Source organism: Nicotiana sylvestris, chromosome 1, assembly GCF_000393655.2.
Source record: "Nicotiana sylvestris chromosome 1, ASM39365v2, whole genome shotgun sequence".
Lineage (NCBI taxonomy): Eukaryota > Viridiplantae > Streptophyta > Magnoliopsida > Solanales > Solanaceae > Nicotiana > Nicotiana sylvestris.
Genome location: NC_091057.1, coordinates 163,367,022 through 163,384,502, shown reverse-complemented (window position 1 = coordinate 163,384,502; position 17,481 = coordinate 163,367,022). Strand labels below are relative to the sequence as shown.

The 17,481-nt window shown below is 36.3% G+C and overlaps 4 protein-coding genes across 5 annotated transcripts; 1 reads left to right on the top strand and 3 right to left on the bottom strand.

Annotated features, from left to right (window-relative positions):
• The first annotated feature begins 844 nt into the window (after nt 1-844).
• Nucleotides 845-1,673, top strand: LOC104230355 (uncharacterized). Its single transcript, XM_009783134.2, has one exon. The coding sequence runs from the start codon at nt 978-980 to the stop codon at nt 1,536-1,538; it is 561 nt and encodes a 186-aa protein (XP_009781436.1). The 5' UTR covers nt 845-977; the 3' UTR covers nt 1,539-1,673.
• An 85-nt stretch (nt 1,674-1,758) lies between these two features.
• LOC104230354 (ribosomal RNA small subunit methyltransferase, chloroplastic) lies at nt 1,759-8,043 on the bottom strand. The gene is made up of 10 exons (XM_009783133.2): nt 7,764-8,043; nt 7,391-7,540; nt 6,905-6,961; nt 6,615-6,716; nt 5,330-5,425; nt 3,831-3,915; nt 3,365-3,417; nt 2,813-2,896; nt 2,473-2,583; nt 1,759-2,359 (listed from the first exon to the last, which is right to left on the bottom strand). Exons 1-10 carry the CDS (start codon nt 8,010-8,012, stop codon nt 2,294-2,296), a joined length of 1,053 nt encoding a protein of 350 aa, XP_009781435.1. The 5' UTR covers nt 8,013-8,043; the 3' UTR covers nt 1,759-2,293.
• Nucleotides 8,044-9,856: 1,813 nt separating this feature from the next.
• LOC104230358 (two-component response regulator ARR12-like) lies at nt 9,857-11,099 on the bottom strand. Its single transcript, XM_070155886.1, has 5 exons — nt 10,943-11,099; nt 10,677-10,829; nt 10,197-10,592; nt 10,004-10,080; nt 9,857-9,889 (listed from the first exon to the last, which is right to left on the bottom strand). Exons 1-5 carry the CDS (start codon nt 11,097-11,099, stop codon nt 9,857-9,859), a joined length of 816 nt encoding a protein of 271 aa, XP_070011987.1.
• Nucleotides 11,100-11,991: 892 nt separating this feature from the next.
• On the bottom strand, nt 11,992-17,012 carry LOC104230353 (flap endonuclease GEN-like 1). 2 transcript variants are annotated; one of them, XM_009783131.2, is made up of 8 exons: nt 16,722-17,012; nt 16,196-16,372; nt 15,261-15,431; nt 14,279-14,460; nt 13,881-14,127; nt 13,651-13,780; nt 12,621-13,093; nt 11,992-12,513 (listed from the first exon to the last, which is right to left on the bottom strand). In XM_009783131.2, the coding sequence occupies exons 1-8, from the start codon at nt 16,917-16,919 to the stop codon at nt 12,277-12,279; spliced, it is 1,815 nt and encodes a 604-aa protein (XP_009781433.1). In that variant the 5' UTR covers nt 16,920-17,012; the 3' UTR covers nt 11,992-12,276. The 2 variants fall into 2 exon arrangements, with proteins under 2 accessions (XP_009781433.1, XP_009781434.1); XM_009783132.2 differs by having other exon boundaries at nt 12,621-13,090.
• Between the last annotated feature and the right edge of the window lie 469 nt (nt 17,013-17,481).

The following is a 17,481-nucleotide window of genomic DNA, read 5'->3' as shown; positions in this document are numbered from 1 at the left end:
AGTGTATTTTTCTCAAAAGTGTTTCTAAAAAAAGTGCTTTTGGAGAGGAGCTACTTTTTTCTGCTTCTCCTCAAAAGCACTTTTTTTCCTTCCAAAAGCTTGGCCAAACACCTCAATTTTTGGCCAAAAGTGTTTTTGGCAAAAAAAAATATTTTTGGCCAAAAAGAAACTTGGCCAAAAAGGCTATAAGGTCCTTCGACAGAAGCTAACAGTTTTCATCTATTTCGAGTGAGGAGTATATTTTAAAAGCTGAGAAGAGAGCAGTGAAATTAAAAAATAGCCAGATTTACAAGTGGTAATTGAAAAATAGCCACAGTTTTAAAAGTAATTGAAATTTAGTCACTTTTCATGTAAAGATAAATCTGAATGAAAACATTGTTCAAAATTCAAAAAATATTCCAGCATAATATATTGGAGTTCCAGTGTAATATACTAGTCTAGCATAATATGTTGGAAGTTCATACACAGGTGCTCCAATCTTCAGTATATTATGCTGGAACTTTGCGTGTTGCAGCAAAATAGTGGCTATTTTTTAATGACTTTATAAACGCCGACTATTTTTAAATACCAATCTGAAAATTGGCTAGCCCGTGCTATTTTCACACAAGAGAGTCATAAACCGGAAGTTTCTCAAAAACTAAACAAAAAGGTGTAGCCCTTACTTCATATGAAGTTTATGTTTTATCTACTAATGCAAAGTTTATGCAGTGTTATAAAAACTAACTACATAAAGATCTACACTGAACAGAAGTTTATAACTTGAAAAGATGGATGGTTAGACTATTGGATAGGTCAAATTAGTCTTGAAGATAAATTAATAGTGTCAAACCAAAAAGACAGGAGAAAGTGAGTGAGAAATTAAAAGAGCCATGTATCCATCAACTGAACACAAGACAAAAAGTACAAAAGGAAAAGGAATCCACACCCCCTAAACAAAGAGACGCCCAACTGCCTTTGTTAAACTGGTAGGATTGAGAATGGAGATGGAGATGGAGATGGAGATGGCGTCAGAGAGAGGCGCTTCCGTAGCACAGCTAATACAAGCACTGGACCAAGCAACCCTAATGGCTAAACAACTCCCCACCATCTCTGATTCTTCCCAACTCCTCCAAATCTACTCTTCCCTTCACTCTGCTCACCACCACCTTTCCCTTTTCCTATCCCTATCCCACCACCCACCCCCTCAACAACCCCATCTCCTCCCTACACCACCACCACCTCCCGTGCCTGAAAACTCTGTCTCCTCCGCCGTAGGCGGTGGTGATGAGAATGATACTGATGAACCTATGCAAGTGGGGGATGAGGAGGTTGATGATGTGAATGAAACAGAGCAGAATTCTCTTGATAGAGTTGAGGAGAGGATGAGGGATTGTTTCATTCAGAATAAGAGACCCAAAAGACCCCTTTCGCCGGCGTCAGCTGCGACTGAGCAGCAGCGGCGGAGCTACCACAATGACGGCGGCCTCCCTGCTCTGGAATTTGATCCTCATGGGACTAGGTTGAGGTCCTTGGACCTTATTTATCAGTTTCATTCTTGAATAAACTGCGTAAAGAATTTCATTCTTTTTATTTGAGAATATAGCTACTTATTAGAGTGGATATATTATTGTTTTTTAGAATGTATTTTCATGATCTCGATTGAGATAATCTATACCATTTTCCCCCATTCGGATTATGAACTGATTTTTTGCTTCTTGATTTCATTGCAAAATTGTTAGAAATAAGTGGCATTACCCTAGTTGTTATAAGTGGTACGTATGATGTGAAATAGATAAAAACATAAACAACTTTTATATCATTTGATACAACAGAAAAACAACAAAGGCACTTCAATGCCAAGCAAGTTAGATATGAATCATCACTCTCCATGAATAACATAGGATGATTCGATGCAAAAATACCGTTTATATCACCCAAATACATTATTGGTCTTTGGTAGATACTCTAATGATTGTAAAAATAGATATGTGCTACTACAATATTTACACTGAGCTCTGATTGCCTGATAATTCTTCTCTCAACACTTGTGCGATGTTGAATGGATTAAGGCTTTGATGGGACAAGAGTAATAATGGAGGCTCAATCAATTTTTGTGGAGTTGTCCTTTTTGCTGTCAACTGTAGCTGTTTGAGTTCCCAGCTGGTGATAATTCTCCAGGCTTGCAGAAGCTTGTGAATTCCTTATTCCAAATTCTGCTACTGGTGAAGTTTAGGATAACAAGTTGAGTAATAAGAAAGGTGATGCCTCTACTTTCAAGTATCCTCAGCAAAGCGCCAAGTGACACCAGAAAGTCTTAGGCTTTAGCAATGGAATTATGCAGCCTTACAAAATCTTCTAGCGCTAGCTCCTCTGGCCTTGCCTGGAAAAAAAAGAAGAAGAAGAAAAAAAAAACATCAAATGGAAGAGCTGACTTGGATAGAAGAATTGTTGGTGTTCCATTGACTGATAAATCACAAAATACATCAGTCATACCGTGGATGGAAGACCAGCACCAACAAGAGCTTCTTCAATCTCAAGGGAAGGGCATATATGCTGTAGTGTTTTTCGCAACATCTTACGTTTTCCATTAAAAGCAGAATTGACCTTAACCATCAATGAGGAATGTCAGCTATGAATAATGAGAAAGATAAACTATTCACCATATTTTACCCTAAAATTCCCAAATTTGTTGTATAACTAAGCATTGGCCTAACTGCGGACTGCACATACTAATTATTACTAGTAGTTTGTATAGTGTCATGCTAGCAATCATTATATCATGCGAGCACAGTGGGAAAACAAAAAGGGAAGTATATGGGTAAGCTGTAAGAACCATTGAGAAGAAGCTTTTGGCAGAAGAAACAGGAGGATAATCTACAGGTTGCTTCAGTCTGAAGGAAACTACAGCTGCATCGACCTGAAGAACAAGAAACAAATAATCTTACTTTGTGACCCTATGGAATAATCATAACAATTACCTATTAGACACCATCATATGGACATGGAAAAGCTATACCACCAGCGAAGATCCTATACATGATATAAGGACTGTATTTTTCGAATAATACTATCCATCAGACCGAAGAATGTATTAAAGGAAGCATGCATACACAATTTTTTCATTTTTCGGATGAAGGGAACACGCCTAGACATTAGAATAAAGTTCATTCCACCCCAGATCAAAGTATTTGATATTGGAAAGAGCATCAGAGCTGAAGCCGTCCAGACTGTATGTGTTCAATTTATTGAAAGTGACAAGCCAGCGTGCCTAGAAGAGTCTAGAATATGTGTAATCTGCTAATGTTTAATTTTCAAGAAATTCTGTACCTTTGAGTCTTGGTTTTGGCTAGGAATTCAAACAGGAAAATATATACTGATCACTTACTTTAGGTTGTGGGAAGAAATTTGTCCTTGGCACCTTAAATCTGTATTCAGGATCTGCAGAGAAAAATGTAAATGCAAAAGCTTGAGATTATTGATTAATATGTACCAACTGATTTTGGAGCTATTTAGTTGAAAATTTCATCAATACTAAAGACGCGATTTTGATTTGTACAGTATAGCTTAGAGGCTCAAAGAATATGACCAGTAGTATTCAACTAAGCACAGAATTTGACGTACTACGGATTCAGACACAAAAGATGGGAAATCAACAGCATATAGGCGTTGTTTTATCAGATGACTAATAATGAACATTTGGAAATGCGATACTTTGCAAGAAAAGACCTCTTAATTATGGCTGTTTTAGTATCAAGTAATCACTAGCAAAAGTTTGTCACCCTCAGTCCAAAATTAGAGTCATGTCATTGAAGCCTAAGGTATTAATTCACCCTCACAAGGATTTCAATTACCTGAATAGAAGTTGATGAAGATATTAATGGGTCGATACTCGGAGGACCCTGAGGATGAATCCACCAAGCGCACAGCTGCTTCCTCCTGAAATTGCACGCAATCAACTGTTAGTAGTTCTGTCAACAATTGGAATAGTTTGGTCAGAATTAGTAAGAGGTGAAATCCATCAAACTGTTTCCTCTATGCCATTAAGTCGCATATTTTGTGAAATGACCTCTTACATTATGTCCCAAGAACATCTATCATTGTAATTTCCTGAAACTAGCAACCACAGATCTTAACATAAACATAGAACAGCACCACGAGGACCTTGTTTTATATTGGAAGGCATCAAATGTAACTACCACATAGGTTTAAGCGATAACCTTAGCAAAGTGAAATTAGCAACTGAGTTCAGGATGCAGACAGAAAATTAGACTATGAAAGAAGTCAAATCCCTATCCTAGGCTCCAAAAAAAAAAAGGTTGCTTTCTTCGCTTGGTCTCCAGTGCGGGATGCCTTCCAGATGGTGCACAATTTGAGAAAGAGAAGAAAGACATTTGTGAGTTGGTGTTGCATGATGAAGAATCTGGAGAGATTACTAATTTGCATTCAGGTTGGCTTCACGACAGAGAACTCTCTTATTCTCGTCTTTTAACATATAGCAGATTGATCCTCTGTAGTCTCGCCTTTTAACATAGTGGGTATTATTATGAACAATAGAGGAAGGAACCATGAGTTGGAGCATACAGAGGATAGCAGTAAGAAGACAGCCTTGAAATGTCACCGCTATGTCTCTTTTGGTGCTAATGGAAAAGAAGCAATAGATGACAGTGAGAATGATGTCGAAAGCATGAAAATGGTCTTTTTATTTCACTTGCAGTTTTTGTGCAAAGAGAGAACCATGCTGTATAAGGAGTTGACAAACTTCATAGGTACCTTGATGACTTGGATTTTGTCGTATAAACAACCAAGAAATATTTTTGACACCGACTTGGTGTTTCGTAATGAAAATTTTAGCTTATAAAAAGAGAGAACAAGCAGTGAAACTTGAACAATACCAAAATGGTAGAAAAATGACAAGAACCAAGGCAACCAACATGATTCACTCTACATGTGCAGATGCATTAAAAAAGAGAAGCTTGCTTAGTTCTGGGATTTTCAAAAGAAACTACAGGTCTAGAAAAACACTTGCAACTTGAACATGTTGCAAAATTGAGATGCAAAAGCGTGGACTGAGAAAGAAATTTAGTCTTATTGCTTCAGCCCATAATTTTCAATATCTAACCGGTAAATTCTAAACAAGACCAAAGATGTACAGATTGTAAAAAAGTATGACAACACTCAGAACAACCAACAGTCTCTGATGCATATTAAGTTGCTCAGTTGAAAGAAAAAAGAAATCCTAAAAGAAGGAGAACTAAGGGCTCCCATTGATATCAACATATCTTTCCTGCTATCCATTGTTGGCATTAGTAATTAATTGATTTGGAGGTGCATTTAAGCTGACAATACAAACCTGGAGTAACAGAACTACTTCTGAGAAAATATCACCCATGGGAAGAAGTTGCTTAATTACTTCTGTACTTATGTTAAAAGGTAAATTGGAGACTACCTGTAAAAAGGAAAGGGATGTCAATATCCTGTTAGCATGATATTGAAGATATGGTAATTCGCACTTGGAACACATATTTTGAAGGCAAAAAAAGTGTCAAACAAGAAATGAAGTTTTTTTGCGGGTCTTTCAAAGAAAATGAAGGAAACCCAAGGTGCACTTTTAAGAATTGATTTTAGGGGGCAAAAGAAAGGGGGGGGGGGGGTTGCCGCAACGACATAACCAGTGTAATCCCACAAGTGGGCTTGGGGAGAATTGCGTGTACGCAGACCTTGGCCCTACCTGAAGGTAGAGAGGTTGTCTCCGATAGACCCTCGGCTCAAGGAAAGCAAAATCCAGAGACGCTGCCACGTCAAGTAATATTTCTTTTACGAGGTAAATGTTTGACATCCTGAACACTATACCCCTCCAGAGATGACAAGATAATCTTCACTAGTAATTCTAGAAGATGATCTTTTGCCAAAATGGTCCCTCGAGGGATTTCTTCTCTCTTTATCCCTAAATTTTATTTTTCTCATTTTCAGTCCCCCATCAATTGGGCAGTAAGTTATAAAAATGGCCCTTCTAAGCCCATAGACATCTAAAACTGCCTCTATGCACCCAAAGGAGGGGTATTATTATTTTTTGCCTTAAAACTCAGATGGTTTAGGGCCTTTCTTTCATTCCAGACTCCACAGAGCACAAGCTTTGAGGGGAGACTGATTGGTCATACGGTGCTAGCAGGGTTTTTTAACTACCATTTCAAAAGGACTACTTATATGGAGGGCCTAAATACATAGCGTACAAAACGAGCAAAAGCAACAGTGGCAGTATACAGTCACTAGACACCGGAATAGCAAAAGACATGCAAGAAGGCTTTAAGTTCAAAAAGGAGATAAACTATGCTCAATATATGTTGCTGTGGTCATCACTAACTTCACTTCGTTGTAGGGGCATTTTTATTTTCACACAAGAGGAACATATCGAAGTTACTATGAACGGACTGATGATGATCTAAACTCCGAACTGCAAACTGCAAACTGCAAACAAGCAACACGGGACATTACCTCCAAAAATGTATATGAGAACATATGATTGAAAAACATATACAATAAATATGCATCATTGTCAAAAATAGTACCAACAGATACTGAGATTTCTTCTAACTTTATTAAAACGAAGAATTTGAGAAAAGAAGGCAGGTGCTTACCTTTGCATATTGTGGTTTCACACCTGAAGAATTCCTTCCACTTTGCGAAATTGTGGACAAATGGGAGCGTATATGACATTTTGTGAAATCCTCTTGCAAAACCTATAGATGCAGTGGTTACATTATCAGATTTCAATATTTCTTTACAATAGAAGCCACCTGAAGCATAGCGTAAACCAAGTACATTTATCTCCTTTTTGAGTCAACGAACACTCTTTATTGAGTAATTCTCAAAAATTAACTTTTAATCCTGTATTTCAAAGTGGAGAGATTTTAACTAAAATTGTTACCTTTACGTGGTTCAGACTGGAAAATCTCTCAATTACAAGGGCTGCCATGTAGGGATCCTGAAGTCATAGCAAAATAAAATGATTGTGTCAACAATAAATAAAAAGGAACAAGAAGGAAAAACAGAAAAAAGAACAAAAGATTAAAAAACCTTTTTTTCCCCTCATAACTGTTCATGTAAAGATATATATCCTCAAAGTTTGTTAAGTCTTAACAATTTTCAATATGATATGGTTATTCAACATACGGACACGCTTGCATGCGCATTATACTCACTACATTTTAATCCCAAGCTGGTTGGCTGCAGCCATTCCACTCTATTTAAACCCATGTCATTCCGAAACTAGTTAATTTGTTTTTAAAGATCAAACTTATCTTTACAGTTACATAAGAGACTCCTAATATTTACTCTAAGCCTGGGCAGAAAAAACAACAGAAGGAAAAAGATCAAACAAGGAGAAGTGTATTGACAGTGAAACAAAATAAACCTTTTCAATCGCAAGGACAGTGGCACCAGCGTCGACAAGAACATTGGTCAGTGAACCAGTACCAGGCCCAATTTCAACCACCAAATCTCCTTCTTGTATATCAGCAGCAGCAACTAGTTCCTCGTTCACTGACGAATTCAGCATGTAATGCTACAATCCAAAATAGAATTAAAAAAAACAATTAAACACCAAATTAACTCAATCATACCCGTTTCTCCGTTCACTTTACTAAGGAAAAACGGAATAGAAAACATCAAACACTAGCTAACTCAATCATACCCGTCTCTCTGTTCGATGAAATGCCCGAATAAACAAAACCCAGATATTAAAACACTGAAATAGAAGGGAATTAGCTTTAGAAAGCAGTAAATACCTGCCCAAGTGACTTTCTTGGGAAACGACCTTTAGAGTTGAGAGCTTTAAGGGTGGCATGATAGTCATCCTCAGCCTTGTTATTGATTCTTGTTTTGCTTTTGGTTTTAGATATTGCAGTTATTGTATGATGGGATTTGGGTCTTGGTCTATTGGCACCAACGGGTCCATCGTACGCCGGCGACTTTGCCAAGAGTAGAGGTTTTGGCGTTGAAGAGAGTGGCAACAGGGAATGTAGCAAACAAGGCATTGGTAGTTTTTTTGCGGTTATTGGTCTGTTAATTTCATGGGTTTATCCATTGGAATGTTCCTAAAAAGACAAGTTTACCCTTATGGATCGTCTTTTTTAACTTTTATAGACTTTCTAATTTACCATTGTAGAAAATTGGTTTTATCAATCTGGAGATTTGGTTTTGTAATCCATTACAAATACTGTTAGTTTTACTACACGGGATTAGTAAAAACTAACATATGAAATCTATAAAAATATGAAAAAATGTGTTAGCACTAAGACCAAGAAATTAAAAAGAAAAATCATAACACAGGAACATACACAGTGGTACAGCATCTAGTTAGCAACTTGAGGTTCATGGCCTTCTTAAATGAAAGTACAGTTTTATAAACATGATGAGATAAAAGGTATATCTCTAAACTACCTATACAACTTATAATTAATAAAACTTGAGTGAGCAAGGTTAATGAAGTTCATTCTCAGAATCTCTCCTCCCAAAATAGTTGTGAACTTCTGTTTTCTGCTATTTCCAGCAGACACTTAATGTCTATTTCAGTGCCTAAACTATTGAATTCTTGTGGTAAGTCTGGTACAGAATATAGTTGCTGTCTAGAATCATAATTCCCAGAATTCTCTAGTGGTGGCACAGATACTTCATCACCAAAAAGTATTGCAGAATAGTCCTCAAGATCTCCTGATGATTGCTGTGCTGAAAGCTGTTCTTGGGGTATGAAGCTGACATGCATTTCCGTGCTTTGACATGTTATTTTGTTCGCTGCATTATCAAATAGTAAAAGATTCTGTTGTTCTGAAATGGTGTTAGAAGGATGATTGAATATTGTGAAATTTTCAGGTGGAGCTGAAGAGCATTGAATTAAGGTATTTTCATTAGGAGTTTCCAAGAATGGTGGTGAACGTTGCTGCTTGTGAATGTAGTCCTCTGACATTGAGGAACATAGACCAGAATACGCGGTATTATTGGATATTACAGCAGAAGATGAACCTTTGTGACCAAAGTTGACAGATTTCCCATCTTTGCTCAATCTAAAACCAATAAAATCCAATCCAGAATTTGAGTTTGCGGGCTGGTTTGCGTTGCCACTTTGGATGCTGAACAGCATGTTCTTTCTCTTATCACTATATACTCTGAAGTTACTATTATGAGCTATTCTTGGCAAAAATGTTGACTGCTGTCCAATTTGGCCACTATGATATTCTGCTTTTCGCGAATTGGCAAAATCCAAGAAACTGTTCTGCTGCTGGAAACTGACCATATTGGGGAATGATACCATCTGTGGTTGTCTCAAGTTCATGCCACCAGTTCCTTGCTGAAAGTGTGTCTGAAATGGCTGTTGTGTAGAACGAGAATATCCTCGCGTTGCGTTTAAATTTAGAGAAGATAGGTATGTTTGAACTTGAAAGCATTTCTCTTTAGCATCATTTGTTAGGATTTGGTCATAGATAGAAGCTGCTGAACTTTCTTGAGCTCTTTTAATACACATGCGATATTTCTGCAAATATGTACACTCCTTTGTTTAATAGCAATTTAAATTTAACCATGAAATATCACAAGAATTTAATATGTCCTGATTTTGAGAATTAAGACATTCAACATTTGTGTGACATGCATCAAGAGACAACTGCCAGGTTCTAGCTCTCAATGCAAAGATTTTGCTAGATATTAAATGCTATGATCATGAGCTTTCTAAAACTGGAGATATTCATGTATTAATCCCTGAGATTCTTGTAGTAATAGCACTTTAATGGTTCACATTTCCTTATTTTGTAAAATTCCTAAAAAGGAAAAAAATATAATCTCCACAAAGAAGAAGTAAATTTGCTTTCCACCCCCTCATATCAGCCTAAGTAGGGGGTGGCAAGCCTAGGAGGAAAAACTGGAGAGAAAGGAAAAGAAGTTAACATAAAAGCTTATCTGATGAAAATTTGATAAGGTAATGGTAAAGGGATTGAAACTTCTGCAGAAGATTATAATATAAATGAAAACACACCTGCAAATGACTGGCAACATGTTCTCTAGTCAATCCAGGCTCATTCATTATTTCAACTATTTTCTTAGGAACTGCCTCTGCATATCAATTAAGAAAAAGAGTCATCATCAAGTATTATTCATAGTGTCAACTACATATTTAGAACATAAAGAAATTAACTTTCAGGGAAAAGAGGGAGGAGCAACTGTTTTACTTTCATGGCCTAATTGCTGGATAGCTTGCAAGAAATTTTGATGCATCTTTGGAGTCCAAACCACTCTTCGTTTCTTTTCGATGTCTCTATTCTCTCCATTTTCTTCACTTATGTCGCTGTAAGCTTTTCGCTTACCCTTCACATCATGAGCCCTTACATCACTATCAGCAGATGATGTGTTTTCTGTATTTGTCTCAGTTACATTCTGAGGCAATCTTGTAGCATTGTCATAATCATCTTCTTCTTGATTCACTGCTGCTTTTCTAGCTTTCTCTTTCTCTAATGCCATTTGCCAAAGCTTGTTCATCTCATTTGTGTCTGAAATATTCACAACATATGCTGCAACACTGCAATCTTGGACTTGATTTTCGTATCTTGTATCATCTGGTGACATTACTGTGGAAAGTATGTAAAATTTGATGAGAAAACTAAATGACAACAAATTCTAAAGTATAAAAGATAAAACTATAAAACACTTACAAATGGTTGGAAGATTAAGTTTGTTCTTGATAATTTGGAGAATGTCAACCCCATGTGTGTTTAGCCTGTGTATGTTTGTAAGAACAAGATTGAGGATGCTCTTTCTCTCCCAAATGGCATTTAAAGTATCCATTGTTTTTCCTACATGCAAAACTGATAAACAAAAAGACAAAAGTTCAAGTCAATAACTCTTCTTTGAACTAAGAAAACAAAGTTGAGAAAGAAGATTGGATGATGATTGCCACATGAAAATTTATATTAGATACCTTCATAAGTTTGATTGTGAAGCATATCAGAAACAATATTATGACAAGTAATATCATCAAGGACTAGAAGTATGCAAGTTCTTTTAGTTCCAATATCAGATGAATAAGGTGTAGATTCTCCAAGTGATGAATTGGCAGTAATTCCCTGGATGTCCATGTTTTTTACAGAGATGTAAAAGTTAAGGAGATTTCTAAGGAAGATGTTTAATTTGGAGCTAAAGTGGCAATAGGGATATGATGTTGTAACTTGTAAGAGCACGGGAAACACAAATTATTTCCATATAATGCTTTGAATCCCCCCCCCCCCCCCCCAAAAAAAAAAAAAAAAAAAGAAGGGAAAAAAGTAAAGTAGGAAAGAGAGAAAAAAGAGAAGGAAGTTTGGAAAATAAACTTTATGAAAGTTTATAAGGAAACAAGGATGAATAAAAAATTCAAAAAATTACAACCTATGACCTTGAAAACAGAAGGTAAATTTGTGACCCCCGCTTGCCGTATGGACGAAACTTTAAGTCAGAAGTGTTGCTCATTGGTCAAGTAAGGTGCAACACTTGTTAAACTTGAAGTTTTGCCTAACGAGTCAAAAAATCCAGAGTGGCACCGAAGTATCCTATTTGTGCAAATTTCTAAAAGGTGAAATTGAAATTGCGTAGATCCCTTTTTAAATAGGGTATTGAGAGTGTTTAGAAGTTCATCAAATATATGAAAAATATACGAGTATTCGCTGCTTGTTTCATGATTTGTTTTTTATTTTGGTCGGGGATCCCACTTTTTCTTTTTCTTTTTCCTATTTGGTTCCTCGTTCAAGTAATTTTACATATTATTATGTATGAAGTATGATACTCTTGCATCCCTCAAACAAATTTATAAGGATATTATTAGCTTTACTTTAACAAAGACCAAAAAAAATAAGGAAGAGATAACGCTTATATATTTTTTATGGCGGCAAACTGGGGATTGAAAAATATGAATGGTTAACCGTTAAAGGGGTGGATGATAATGGTGTTGGATACTGCCACTTTATGTATACTAGTCCCCAAGTTACACAAGTAAGCAGAGGAGACATGTTATTACCATGACAAATGAATCACTACAACGCCCCATTGCTGCAAAAACTCACATACACATTTACCTCATTCACAAGTGAGCTTTGCATTTACCTCATTGTGACAACTGTCCCCCCCACAAAAAAAAAACCTCATCTATATTTATTTACCTCATTTACAAATGAGCTTGCATTTACCAAATGGGAGAGAAACCAAACTAAAAGATCAATATACACATAACTGTGACAAACCAATTTACAGGACACAAAGGTATTGGATCGTGCCTCATGGCTAACCGAACAAAAGCTTGCGTCTAGCAGACTTGGAGTAGTTTCGGATGGGTTCTTTATCTCTCTCTCCAGAAGTATCCGCACTAATCTTGGAACTTCGAGATTCATTCTCCCCAGGCGTTGCCTGGACTTTGGATGATCGGTAGAAGTTGGTAATGCTGAGTTGAACGCCTCTCGGTGATTCTGAATTTTCAGGCTTCACTGATCTTTTTCTACTTGATTTTGTTTCTTTTAACTCCTGGGATATCATAAATGAGCATTTGGTAAATAAAACAAACACCATTGCAGAACGGAATAGGGCGGGGGATCAAAGTAGGGTAGAGAAAAAAGTACATTATTCTTCACCTTATCTCTCAAGAACTGGGAAACCTTTTCTGGAAAAGCACTCTGTACAAGCTCCATATCTTCTTCAGTTGATAAAAAGCTGCATCCGTCCTTGATATGAATCTGTAGAACCTCAGGCTCATCGAGCAAATCTTTCGACCCGTCATCAGCTATCCTCAGCTCCTGCTCCATATCAGGGTTTTCAGAGGGGATGCAGATTTCATTGCTCATTTCACGTGTCGTTTTCTTCCAATTGATTACGTAAAGTTGATGTCCAAATCTTGTCTTTACCCGCTGAATGGAATCAAATTCATACTGTCCGCATAACAATTGATCTTTTGAATTTGAGGCCACGTCTCTTAGAAATATGGTGGATAACATAGGAAGCATTCTTTGTCGTGTATAAGATGGCTCCCAGTGCTGATAATAAGCCAGATAATCAACTAGCATATCTGTCTTTGGACTTGACCATGTTAAATGATAATCACCATCTGCTACAAAATTGCCATGGCGGTGATTCGGTGAACAAAGTATAGTAAAATATAGGAAAAAGAAAAGAACTTGTCTTGAATTGATTTGCGGTATGCAAGAGAGCTCCTTATATTAGGAGTTTAGACTATTAAAATAAGGTAAATTAAGACTAAACATTGAATTAGGAAATTTTAAACCAAGGAAAGTTTCCAAATTAGTGGATTTCTATTTCAATTTTCAGATAAGGAGTCAATACCCAAACTCTGATATTATGAAGAAAAAGAAGAAAAGAAGATTTTTCCGGGACATTGACCTAAAATATAATGTCAGAAGAAACTCAACAACCAGAGTTGATTCTATGGAAAAAAGAAGAGAATAAGACTTTCCCGAATCAGTGACAAAAATTTAGTATTCAAAGAAAAGCCAACCTTCAATATCATGAGAACAAAGAGGAGAGAAAAGATTTCAGAGACTGTTTTCCGTTAAATTGTATACTAGTTTTTGTTCACATAAAAATTGTACTAGTTTTTTCCAGTCTCTTTCTCTAAACGTATCGTTTTATCATTGCCAGTTTACTCACCAGACTGCTGGTGTTTGTTCAAGTACATTTCTGTAATCTCATTGTTTGGGAAATTCTGCTCCGAGGCGATCATTCTGCAAACTTTAATCTGCCAATTCTCATTTCTTTTCTGTTCTTTTTCTTTATTATCCTGTCATATAAGCCCAGAAGGAAATGCCCGAATAAGAAGTCTGACAGGATGATATATCATTTCAATAAAAGATCAATGAAGCAGTGTGTTTCAGATATACCAAATCACACGAGGAACAATTACACTTGAAGCCCGATGGTTTCTGAATGCAACCCTCGTTGGCAGTGGAACTGCAATCCTGACAAGCAAACTTGTGGTGAGCTTTCTTGCTACCAGGATGCCCACAGAACGAACAGTGTTGCACTTTGGTCTTCCAAGGGCTCTCATCTGAACCGGGTATATAATTACAGTCTAAGTTGACATCACGCTGAAGCACCTGTACATCCCCTCTGCCTATTTCCTGCAACCTGAATAATGGACAATTAAACAGTAAAGGGCACTCTCAAGCCACTAACCATAGCCTTTATACCAACACTTTGAATACCAAAAAGAAATATCTTCACTGACTCTCCTTGTCCAATAATTCACCTGCTCATTCAATTCAAATGTAATACAAACCTAGACAAGATCTCATCTTCACTGAAAGATTTGACGAAACGGAGTGCTGTTTCAAGTCCGATTCCAGGCACACCAATCAAGTTGTGGTCATTTCCTACCAAAAGTGAAATTGCTATCAAGTGATTCCTCCTCAGCCCAAGACCAGACTCAATATCTGACATGTGATAGAACTCAAGTGGTTCCTGCACCAAACATTAGATGCATCTTCATGAAAGAGTGAATTTAGATCAATATACACCATGTGATAGCAGTCAAATGGTCCCTTCACCAAAATTTGTGGGCATTTCCCCCCGAAAGGCATGATACTGTATCAACTTATTTCACTAGATAAACACTCTGAAGGCCTTTCCTACAACACAAAGTTCATGAACATACTTATCAAAAGTTATAGTAGCATATCCCTTCTGATAGAAACTATTAGTTGGAAACCAAGGCAAGAAAGGTATGAAAATTTTAAAGTACTAAACTAAATATCAATAAGAAACTACAAGAACTACAAAAGAGTACCATTAGTATATTTATCTCTTTTATAAACTGCTCTTTATAACTACTATAAATTGTTGTCACATGAAACATATATTACGGATATTGGTGCAGAAACCAGAAAAAGCTTAAATCATAATGTCATTCTTTAAAAATTGATGTTATAAAATTAACATTATTGTAGAAGTAAAAGAATATTAATAAAGAGCAAAGAAACAAACATGCATGCAGTAGAAATATGCATCCAACATATCCTTATACACAGAAAATAAAAATGAAAGGGAAATAAATTTACGAATACAATAAAGAAGAGTTTACATCTTTCATATGCCCATACCACATTTACATACAACATTAGAAAAAAAAGAGTTTACACCTGCATATATTTCTTTTAATAAGTAAATTTGCATGTCTTGTACCACATTAAAAAAAACTGTGAACATCGTAATAGCATCTACTTTAACCATGGCGTCATGAGAAAGGATGAAAACATACTTACTTTGGAGTTGGGTTGGATATTTTTTATAACACATTTGGCTCCAAAAAGAAATGCATCGCTATCAGCAGTAATACAAGCATCAACTTGTCCTTCTTGATTCAATTGTGCACAGAGTGCTTCAGCTTCTCCTTTTGCTTTTAGGACTGGCACCCCAAGTAGTTCAAGAAGCTCCTAATGGAACAGAGCAATTTATACTTTAGCTAACAACTGAAACATGATAAATTAGCAGTTATATGCGAGAGTGGAAGGTAGAGCTCACTCAAACCATCTAAAGAATAAGAACTTCCGTGTGTGTGGTGGCTTGTAAAGTAAAGAAGAATCGATAAAGTCAATGATAAGAGACTGTGCTGCCTGTAAAGGAGATTAGGGCTAAACATCCCCGCATTTTCCAGGGATCAAGCTAAACTAAATTCAATCTTTCAATTTTTCTCCTCTAATACAAGTTATATACATGATCTGCCTGAATTGACCTTGTAGCAATCTAAAATGGGGAGTTGCATTAAGTCACACCCTCTCGTATTTCCAGTAACTTCTATGTAAAATTACGCCTACCATCTAAAAAGAGTGAACGATAAGCCTTAGCATTTTGTGGAAAACAGCCAAAAGCAGCATGAAAGACAATAAAATTTGCAATATTCACCTATGTTTGGTCAGTGAAAATTGAGATATTAAGGCACGGTACAATACTAAAAAAGAATATGATGGCTTATCTTACTTGCTGCTTTAAAATAAAGCATGTGAATAGCTCCTACTACCCAATTTCTCGGCTTTATGTTATCCAAAAAAATTCTCAAAGCCCACTCTTTGCTATAATAACAAAGACTTGTTGGTGACAACTACTTTTTACAGATTAAAGAGCCCTAGACAGGTATAATACTGAATAATAGTGACAATATCAATTCAGAGTAAAACAGAAATTACTAAATCAAATTTACCACACATTCTTGTTCGCATTTCTGAAATGCCTTGTTCCTTTCAATTGAAATGCCCTCCTCAGCCGCTGGCAAACTCGATAATTTAATTCCTGATGCCCGGAAAAAGCGTGCAATCCTTGCCTGAGACTTTAGCGGTGATGCAGTACCATCTGCGACGAAAACGGGAAATGCCCCAAACTACAAAAAATCATCACAGACAACATTTCCTCAACTAAAGTTGGCAGAGAAGCACCCATTTGCTCCCATTAAGAAACAATTACAGAAAAAGAAAGTCTTTACAATGAATGTTCTTTCTTACGTTCATAAGGTCTTTACATTAACTCCACCTATTTAAATTTGATTAATTTACACAGTCTTAACAATGATGATCAAAGATACCATGCATACATTTGTTAAGTAAGCTCAATAATACAACACACACACACAGAGACACAGAAACCCAGGAAAAAATATTGCTCTTTTCTTTTAAGAAATAGAACACAAACCCACAAAACTTTAGTTGGGTGCATGTAAGTATAGTGTGTACCTTAGAGAAGAGATTGATGGTACGGAAAAAAGTGAGTCTTATATGAGGATTACGAATGTGGGCTTTGAGTACTGCAGTTTCTTGCTGAACGATCCAATATGACAAGTCCACTGCTACACGTTTGTTTCTCAAGAAATCAAACCCTTCTGCTCGACCATACGGTTTCAGCAATTCCCAGAAGTTTCCAACCACCCCCATTTCATACTCTCATGAAGTTATTATCTTTCAGAAATTGGAAAAAGATATCTTCTAAAATTGCAAGTTGAGACAGAGGATGAGGAAGAAGGGGAATTTTAGCCGTTGTAGAATCGCTTGGGCTCTTTTCTCGTAATAAAGCCCAATGGTAAACAATTTCTTAGAAATGGCACTAGGTAGCCACTTTTACCATCCTATTTAAAAGTAGAGAAATTTTCGCAAGGCAATGTATTAGATGTATTTAAGCTAATTAGTTGTTGTATTCGAATATATTCGATCGTATTAATGGCGTGAAATATGTGATTACAGCTGGACAGATTATTATTGTATTCGTCTGTATTTACGGCGTGAAATAGGGGATTACACTCTTTTTAAATGGAAAGTGAATCAATTAATATAATAAACTCCTAATATAACTCAACAAACTCAATTATAACACACAAATTTTGTATTTCCAGTTATAAAAAAGATTCTCAACCAAAAAACACCCCAAAAACATAGCAATCTTCAGAGAAATTATATAATACATCTAAATATATAAATTATATAAATTAAAAAATATATG

Excerpts from the sequence above, each read along its gene's own strand:
- LOC104230353 (XM_009783131.2), bottom strand. The coding sequence starts at position 16,919 with ATGGGGGTGGTTGGAAACTTCTGGGAATTGCTGAAACCGTATGGTCGA. Across the intron at positions 15,432-16,195 it reads AATGCGAACAAGAATGTGTG|GAGCTTCTTGAACTACTTGG; the intron begins GTAAATTTGATT and ends CTGTTCCATTAG. Across the intron at positions 14,128-14,278 it reads GAAGATGAGATCTTGTCTAG|GTTGCAGGAAATAGGCAGAG; the intron begins GTTTGTATTACA and ends TCCATTATTCAG.
- LOC104230354 (XM_009783133.2), bottom strand. The coding sequence starts at position 8,012 with ATGCCTTGTTTGCTACATTCCCTGTTGCCACTCTCTTCAACGCCAAAA. Across the intron at positions 7,541-7,763 it reads CAAGAAAGTCACTTGGGCAG|CATTACATGCTGAATTCGTC; the intron begins GTATTTACTGCT and ends TTTGGATTGTAG. Across the intron at positions 2,897-3,364 it reads ATTTCTTCCCACAACCTAAA|GTCGATGCAGCTGTAGTTTC; the intron begins GTAAGTGATCAG and ends CTTGTTCTTCAG.
- LOC104230358 (XM_070155886.1), bottom strand. The coding sequence starts at position 11,099 with ATGGACATCCAGGGAATTACTGCCAATTCATCACTTGGAGAATCTACA. Across the intron at positions 10,830-10,942 it reads TCACAATCAAACTTATGAAG|TTTTGCATGTAGGAAAAACA; the intron begins GTATCTAATATA and ends TTTGTTTATCAG. Across the intron at positions 10,081-10,196 it reads CCAGCAATTAGGCCATGAAA|AGGCAGTTCCTAAGAAAATA; the intron begins GTAAAACAGTTG and ends ATTGATATGCAG.
- LOC104230355 (XM_009783134.2), top strand. The coding sequence starts at position 978 with ATGGAGATGGAGATGGAGATGGAGATGGCGTCAGAGAGAGGCGCTTCC.